Source organism: Marmota monax, unplaced genomic scaffold (assembly GCF_021218885.2).
Source record: "Marmota monax isolate L192 unplaced genomic scaffold, Marmota_monax_Labrador192_F-V1.1 WCK01_AAM20220418_F8-fsc00006, whole genome shotgun sequence".
NCBI lineage: Eukaryota > Metazoa > Chordata > Mammalia > Rodentia > Sciuridae > Marmota > Marmota monax.
The window spans coordinates 10,069,742-10,078,904 of record NW_026693712.1 but is presented as its reverse complement, the minus strand read 5'-3'; the positions used below and the strand labels follow the sequence as shown (position 1 = coordinate 10,078,904).

The 9,163-nt window shown below is 43.1% G+C and overlaps 1 protein-coding gene across 2 annotated transcripts in view; it reads left to right on the top strand.

Moving 5' to 3' along the window:
• The first annotated feature begins 4,267 nt into the window (after positions 1-4,267).
• Afap1l1 (actin filament associated protein 1 like 1) overlaps positions 4,268-9,163 on the top strand; it is a 59,179-nt gene continuing 54,283 nt past the window's right edge. For both annotated transcript variants that reach the window (XM_046460290.2, XM_046460289.2), the window contains exon 1: positions 4,268-4,390. In XM_046460290.2, coding sequence (XP_046316246.1) covers positions 4,375-4,390 — 16 coding nt within the window. In that variant the 5' untranslated portion in view covers positions 4,268-4,374. The remainder of the gene's footprint in view (positions 4,391-9,163) is intronic.

Here is a 9,163-nt window from a genome sequence, read left to right as displayed (position 1 = left end):
GGGACAAAGAGCCCTTTCCCTCCAAAGTTTTCTTTCCCAGGGTCTCCCAGTTCCACCTGATAAGCTAAGAATGAGCCTAGGGAGTATCATTTGTTTTCCTAAGACTGGGAGCAAGAGGGAGTTGAGAGCTTTCTTCCTGGTATTGTTCACTGGGATCAAATTTGATATCTTCTTAGAGAGCCAGACCTTGCCACAATAGAATTCTTTAGACAAGCATGAGGCAAACCTAGGAAAGTGTAGTGAACAAGAAGCAAAGGAAAGATATGAGGCAGTCCTAAATATACTGCCAGTTTTGCACTCAAAGAAATAGAAAAGGAAAGAGAAAACCAGACATCAACAGCTCCCCTCCCACACCTCATTCAGTGCCTAGCACCTGATATCCATTGATCCAGCCAAACCAAACTGCTTTGCAGACACATCCTGCCGTTTCCTATCTTTATGTCTTGGTTCTCACTGTTTTCCTTCCCCAAAATGTTATCTCCTCGTTGCATGTTTAAATCCTCTGCAACTCAGTTGACACCTCACCAATTAATTGTCTATCGTCCATTACCATCTCCATGATCATTAAGAAATTCTTGCTCAATCTTTATGGACTCTGTTTTAGTCAGCTTTTTTTTCACTGCTGTGACTAAAAGATCTAAAAAGAACATCTTTGGAGGAAGAAAAGTTTATTTGGGAGCTCACGGCTTCAGAGGTCTCAGTCCATAGACAGCTGGCTCCATTCCTCAGGTCTTGAGGTGAGACAGAACATCATAGGAAGAGTGTGGCAGATGGAAGCAGCTCACATGATGATCAGAAAACAGAGAGAAACTCCATTCACCAGATACAAAATATATACCCCAAAGGCACACCCCCAAAGATTTACCTCCTCCAGCCACACCCTACTCACCTTCAGTTACCACTCAGTTAATCCACATAGAGGGATTAATTCACTGATTGGGTTAAGACTCTCGTAATCCAATCATTTCTCTTCTAAACCTTCTTGCATTGGCTCACACATGAGCTTTTAGGGGACACCTCACATCCAAACCATAACAGACTGCAACAGCGTTTGATCTCTCCTGTAGTACTTTTCACACACTAACTGGTATTAAAAAGTAGCTTGTATATAACTATGTCCTCCACTGGGTTGTAGATTCCTGGAGAACAAGGAACATTTCTAATCAGTGTTTGTTCTCTGAATAGGAACTTGCACATAGTGTAATCAAAATCACCTGAAATGATAGTAAATAAGATAGGTAATCCATCATTTTGTGGTGAATATAAATCTCACTAAAGGAAAAGTAGACAAAATATATAGTTGTTCCTATACATTAATCCAGAAATAGTCTTCATCCATCTCATTCCCTTATCCTGGCAGCAACCAAGCTGTAGTCTACTTAGTCAACATTGCCACCTAATGGTCATTATGGGTAATTATCTAAACCAGAACCTCTACACCTTCCCAGCAAATTTTTATTCTCAAAATTTTGCACATACTGTGTTTTTCCATCTTTTTATCTCTCTGTGACCATAGTTAATTCCACTCCATAAGTTAACTTCATTGACACTTGTAAACTCTCCTTAGCCCTTTTGACTTTTCTGTTCCAATTCTCTGAAGAAACTTCCAAAGTCCCTAAAGGCTTCTAAAAGTTCTCTTTTAAAATCTCTACAACATTGCTGGTGGGACTGCAAACTGGTGCAGCCAATTTCGAAGGCAGTATGGAGATTCCTTGGAAAACTAGGTATGGAACCACCATTTGACCCAGCTATTCCTCTGCTCGGACTATACCCAAAGGACTTAAAAACAGCATACTACAGGGACACAGACACATCAATGTTTATAGCAGCCCAATTCACAATAGCTAAACTGTGGAGCCAACCTAGATGCCCTTCATCTAGGTTGAGAGCTCTCATTCCTGGATGAATGGATTAAAAAATGAGGCATATATACACAATGGAATTTTACTCAGCATTAAAAAAGAACAAAACTTTGGCATTTGCAGGTAAATGGATAGCCTTGGAGAAGATAATGCTAAGTGAAGTCAGCCAATCCCCCCAAAACAAATACTGAATGTTTTCTATGATATAGGGAGGTTGACACATCGTGGGATAGGGAGAGAGAGCATGGGAGGAATAGATAAATTCAAGATAGGGAAGGGGGGTGAGAGGGACAGGGATTGGGTAGGGGAGTAACAAGGATGGTGGAATGTGATGGTCATCATTATACAAAGTACATGTATGAAGACTTGAATTGGATGTCAACATACTTTATATACAAACAGAAATACAAAAAGCATGGTATTTATGTGTATTAAGAATTATAATGCAAAAAAATAATGTTACCTTAGTTTAGGTAGAAGGAAGTACAAGGAGGGGAAGGCAGGGGATGAGGGGATAAGAAAAAAAGTACAATTAAACAGACATTATTACTGTATGTATGTATGTGACTGTATGACCAATGTGATTCTACAATATGTAAACTCAGAAAAATGAGAAATTATATCCCATCTATGTATGATAAAAGTAAATAAATAAATAAATTTTTAAAAAATCTCTACAAAAGCTTCTATCTGTTCTTACAGTAATAATGTTTCAAACTCTCGTTCATATTTCAAATGAAACGTGTTTTTAAAAGAATTGGAAGGCTAGCATGGAAACTTAACTGCAACGTATAGACTGATTTCCAAGTATTTCAGAGTTTAGTGGACTTTGGGAACTTAATCTACTTGTAAATTGATGGTTTGCTGTTTTAGAATTCAAAATGACCTTTTCAAATTGGGAAAAATGGGCAGGAACAAAGAGCAACTCAGAAAATAATAATGGCTCACATTTTTGTAGCTATTTATGGTTTATAAAGTGGGTTTGTATCATCACTTCATTTGCCCTGCCCCTTGAGCTCTGTGAGGTCAGTCTGAGGTTCCCCGCAGCACAGATGAGCAAGAAGGCATCCTAGACTGGAAGTTATATGCAGAACTTTCTAAGTAAATAGAGCAAGAGCTCATGCTCAAGTTTTCAGAGTCAAAGCCATGGTTTTCTTACTATCCCTTGTTGCCTCTAAGAGCTCACACAAACACACTAATCAAACTAATGATACCATCTTACAAAAACAATATTGATTTCAATTTGCCCAGAGAAGCAATGGAGAAACTATTCCCGGTACAAGAAGGTATAGGATGCTCTTTACAGGGCCCTCTCTTGCCTCTATGCCTTTATACAAGGTATTCCAGGTGCCAGAATGTGCTAAGTGGTGACTCAGGCAACATGGCCTGGCCCATGATGGTGAGTTGGAATTTCCAGGTGGACAATTGGGCTTGGACTTTGCTTTAGGAAGGGTCTTAAATTCAGGCATTTGATGTTGTCTACAAATGAGTTACACCTATTTTCACGGTGATATACTAATAGGATGAAGGAATTGACATGTTTCATATAACTTTAAACTTAAATCCCATTCCTGGACCACACTGAATACATTCTACATTCTTTTAGTATCTTGAAAGGAGCACACTAATATTGCACTGTATTTTGTATGCTATGGCTATTCATTTACACAATTTTTATCACTCCATTTTGGCATTTCTGCACTTTTTAGTACACTAGAAACTTCAAAAGTTGGCGCTGTCCCAAGTCATTGCCCATCTTTTGGCAATCGCTCCTTTTCCGGAGTGGTTTTCTTTTTTAAAATCTTGTTGTTTTTTATGATCATCTCACGCCTTTTTTCACACAGTTATTGACATTCTAACAGCCTAGTTCCAGGTCCACTATCTGGCGCTAGAAGGTGCTCAGGAGAGACGCTTGGAATAGAGAAGATAAATCCAGAGCCAGGAAATGGGTGACAACTTCAGGGAAAGAGGTTTTGCATTTGAGAACTTGTGTTCTCAACACATTAGAACTTGTGTTTCTCTGATGGAAATTTTGCGTTCCCATGAGAGAAACACAAGTTCTAACAGTCTGCATCAAAGATGGAGTGGGCTGACACGTGAGGTAGCCCCCCATGGCTAGGGGAGTGCGAGCACTGCCGCAGCGCCCTGGTCTAGCCTGGAGGGGCCACGCGGGCACTGGCACCAAAGCGTGTGGACCGGGAAGCGGGCCCTCCAAGGCCAGCGGAAGGGCCGCGAAGGGCGTGCAGGAGGCAGGGCGTGGCGCGGGCGTGTGCTGGACACGGGACACCGGCCCGCGGCCAGGGAGCGAGGCTTCTCCGGGTCTATTCCGGGAGCGGCGCGGAGGGGCGGGCGCGGGCGGGGCGGGGGCGCGCGGCGAGCATCCTGTCTGGGGGAGGGGACCGCCAAGCGCGCTGGCCACTCGCCGGCCTTCGAGAGAGCAGCGCGCCGGCCGCCAGCCTCGCAGGAGCCTCGGTGCCCTGCGGCCCCGCGCCCGGGGGATCCCGGCGGCGCCATGGACAGAGGCCGGGGTAAGAGGAGCCGCGGCGCCCGCACTTGTTGCTGCTTGGGGCGGGAAAGGGGGACCTGGGAGCTCTAAGTCGGGAAAAAGGTGGGCGGTAGGGCGGGGGCTGAGTAGCGACAGGACTGGTGCGGGTGGGGGACTGGAAGACGCGCGCGGTGCGGTGTCTACAGGTGCCTCCTGCAGCTAGAGCAGCCCGGTGCGCGTCAGTCCCTCTTATCCTGGGGCTGACTCAACTCCTGTGTGTGAAATTGGAGTTTCCATACCCTCCAATTCCTAACTTCATAAACAGCACATTCCTGAGGCCAGCGAGCTCCTCCCATCCCACTCCACGCAGGAAGAATAAAATACGGTTTACAGATCACGCTCGCCAAACACAGAGACGTGCGAAGCCCCTGCTGTGCGCCTGGGGAGAAGTCCCTGGAGACAAAGTTTGCAGCTTCCTAGGGCTTTGGAAGGAGGGGCTGTTGTGAGCGCGCCTGCGCGCATGCTTGCGTGTATTTGATAGCAGTTTCATAGAAGTGATAGGAACTACGGAAATTGGGATTGTCTAGAGCATTGAGAGAGGCATTCAAGGAGGTTGGGGTGGGGGCAGCGCGCATCCTATGTAAAGATGTAAACATTGCAATAGGCATGTGGGTGCCTGTAAAGAGTGTCTGTAAAGAAGTGGCTTGTCTGGACATGGGGCAGTGCCAAAGGCTGAAATCAGAAAGTAGGGGTTCCAGCTGGCACCTCTGGGATCCAAAGAGATCACAGGTTTGAAGGCACTTGGTAAACTGGCAAATGTGCCATCATGAGAAGAGTTGTTGTTTAAATTACTATTATTAATGGAAAATCCCCCCTGCCCACAATAACTTTATACCCTTCCCCCAATCTGCCTGTTTACTATGCTGAGGAGTGACCAGGAGGGTGAAATCACTTAAAAAGTCCTAGGGACAAGGACTCAGTGCCTGAGCAGGTGTGGTGTGGGGGATAACCGCTAGTTCAGGTGAAGCCAGGCTCAGAGGGCCACGGTAGACCCAACCACCCCTCCCCCAAACAAAATACCCTTCCACCCTCGCTTTATCTCCTCCCCTCCCCCAGAGCAGGCAGGAAATGGGAGAAGTTCCATTGCAAACTAAGGCCATGATCTGTAAGGTATTTCTCACCTGTTAACTAACTTCTCAGCCAGGGTTCATGCTCTCACTGAGGAGGAAAACCAGAAAGAAGAAAAGCAGTACCTCCCACCATTCCTCAGCCCTGCTGTCCCCACCAAGACAAAGAGCACCAGCATTCTCCTATACCACTGTCTGGTCTCCAGTACAAAAATCCATAAGTAGGCCTACCCGGACTTGAGGGAAACAGGGTGACAATAATTCACAAAGCTTTAAATGCTTTAAATGCCACCCCTTCCGAAGGCTGCCTCCAAAGATGCTCACTGGGAAGCCAGACTTCTGCAATACCTTGGTGCTCAGAGCATTTGTGGACTCAGACCTTCTCTGTCTAGTCTGCTTTCCTTCTCTTTCCCAGTTCTTGTCGTGGGTAATGTGCTATTTGCTGTATAGAGCAAGTCCAGGACTCATCAAGGAAGCCCTAGCCAGCATGCACAAGGCCTTGGGCTGGATATCCAGCATTGCCAGAATTAAAAAAAAAAAAAAAAGTATAGAGTTAATCCTCCACTGTCTTCCTCCTCTGCCCAGAACTGAGCTTCCAGAAGGCAGGGAATAGCTCTGTTGTGATCCCTCTGCTGACCTGGTGCCTGGCACATGGTCAGCTCAGGCTGCTAACCTGAGTAAGATGATATGCTTAAGAGTGCATTTTCAGTTGATTAGTCGTAATGGTGATTTTTTTAAAGAATATTTCTAAATCCTTACATCAGAACCATTCTTCATGGCTTGCAAAGTGCGCCTCAACCTTTAAGTGGTTGTGTGATGACTAGGGCACACAAGACCAGGTTATCTGTCTAAAACCTCAGATTTTGTTGTTGTTATTGTTGTTGTTTAATCACAGTAGATACCAAGCAGTTGGTAGCCATAATTGGATTTTTTTAAAATTTTTATTTGTTCTTTATATATATACATGACAGTAGAATGTATTTTGTCATATTATACATACATGGAGTATAACTTCCCATTCTTCCCATCAGTTTTATGAAAACATTTTAAGAATTAAAATCAATTCAGGTAAATGTGACTGTCTTATGAATTAGAATACAAAATCTGTGTGTTTTTAAGCTAGAGCATGAGTTTTAAAACATAGTTTTAGCACACCTTCCTTGGTGCCCCTGTTCCCAGGTAAGTAGGTGTACACTCTTTCTTGTTGTTAGAGAAGGTTTAAGAGGAGATCTCATTTTAACCTCATTCCTATCATATCTAGGTAGGAATGTCACATGCAAGGAATTAGGGAGTACACGTTAGTATTAACAATGACAACACTGAAATCATTAAACTCTTTCTGGGTGCCAGGCTCCATGCTTAGCTTTTCACATGATTTCTCTCAGAACAACCCTTAGGATAGAAGCTATGGGCAGGAACTGTCATTAATCCCAGCTCATAGGGAAGCAGGCTCAGCCCATATATCAGTCATCTCCAACTACCATAGCAAAATTCCACAGATTGGGTGACTTTGTCAAAAGAACTTTATTTTCCCACTGTTCTAGATGCTGGAGATCTAAGATCTAGGAGCTGTAAGGGTAATTTCTGATGAGGCCTCTCTTCCTGGCCAGAAGAGCTACCTTCTTACTGCATCTACATATGACCTCTTTTCTACTGTCTCTTTGTTTTCCTACAAGGACTCCAGATTAGGGCCCATCCTTCTCACCTCATTTAACCTTAATTACTTCCTAAAGGCCCTCTTTTTAAATATGGTCACATGGGGGTTAGAGCTTGAACATATGAACTCCAGGGCCTAGAATAAGCCTAGATGTCAGACTTACTTCTCCAGGCCCAGGGGACCGCCATCACACCTCAGCAAAACTGTGCAGATGTTTTTCACAATTATAGCATAAAAGCTCAGCTTCAAGGTCAAGTGGCTAGAGAATGGAAACAAACCTGGGAAGAATTTCTCTTCTTGCAGGATATGTGGCTTCCCATGATTGAAGCAGGATTTCTGTGATACAGTAACAGACATAGAAACCACATATAATGGAATTCCTCCCAGCAGGATTTCCTGATTCGTGATTACCATACAAAGAGAATCAGCCATTGGTGAAGGTAGCACACAGGTAAACTCAATGACCAGAGCCACCACCTTTCACAGGACAAGTTAACCAACTTTCTATCCTCGAATGAAGATAAAATGTGGATACTGATAATACTTATTTCTCGGGATTGCAAATATTAAATGCATGGAAAATACTTCAGACAATATATAGGAAGAGATCCACTTAAAAAATGTTGGCTATTGTAAGAATTGTAATTTTTATCTGGGCGTGGTGGCACACACCTGTAATCCCAGCAGCTCAGGAGGCTGAGGCAGGAGGATCGTGAGTTCAAAACCAGCCTCAACAAAAGTGAGGCATCAATCAACTCAGTGAGACCCTTTCCCTAAATAAAATTATGAAATAGGGCTGGGGATGTGGCTCAGTGGTTGAGTGCCCCTGAGTTCAATCTCTAGTATCAAAAAAATAACTGTAATTTTTAAAAATCAGACTCAATGTAATAAAACTGCTGTATAAAATGTCCTTTGTTTCTTCTGTAGGCTGATCCAATTAGGGTGATCGTTTTTGGTTCTCTACTCAGTTGTAAGCACTGAGCTAGATAGTTTTGTGTGCAAAACAAAGACAGGGAATATGTCACATCATCTTTGCGTCCTGCAGTTCCTCCATGGTGCTTGTCCCTTGGAAATCCATCTCTGACCTTGATCATCAGATCACTGTCCAACCGACATTTCTGACTGATAAAATATTGATGCAGATGTCAGCATGTCCATTTTCTCTTATTCTACCTGTTCACACCTACTAATTATGGTGAGGTCACTACAGTTTTGCTTTTTCAAACTTTTCCGTCCTTGAACCATCTTCTCTTTAAAGTCTTGGGTCTAAATTTTCTGTGATTTTTAAGATTTGCATCCTTTATGCCCAACATTAGGTTTGATCTCTCTGGCTCATGGGATGTGATTGACTTCCCTTTCTACTTCACACCTAGTTCTTTTTCACGCTGGGAGTTTCTTCTGCTGTGTTCTATATGCTTTGGGAGATAGTGTTATCTAAAGGGCAATCCAAGAAATAATTTGATTCCCTGCTTTTCACTGAATGACATTCTTGTTACTCCAGAGATGATGGAAGAATCCATTCTGACTGTCTTGCCTCTGTTGGGCCAGCTTTGAGATCCACATTAGGAAGGCCACATTTTCTCTTTAGCATCCACATTGACCGAGCAGTTCATAGCTAACCCCATGTGGAGCTGCTCCTCCAGCCTTCTGTCCCCAAAGCTATGGATTCCCAAACAGACTTACCTGACATCCAAGTTCCCATCCTACTCCTTCTATCAGTCTGATCCTTTTTAAAGGAAAGATTATTATAATTATCCTTTCCATCCCGACATATTTAATAAGCTCATTTGTACCTTCTTACCCATATAAACACTTATATGACAAAAAATCAGTGCAAAATGACCTTATTAAATAAGTGTTTATATGGGTACAGTGTGGTAATTCAATACATGTATCTAATACATAATGATCAAATCAAGCTCGTTAGCATTTCCATATTCTTAAACATTTATCATTTCTTTGTGTTGGGAACCTTTGTAGTTCTACACAAAATATATTGTAAATTGTTGTGACTATGAGGTTATCCTTGCCA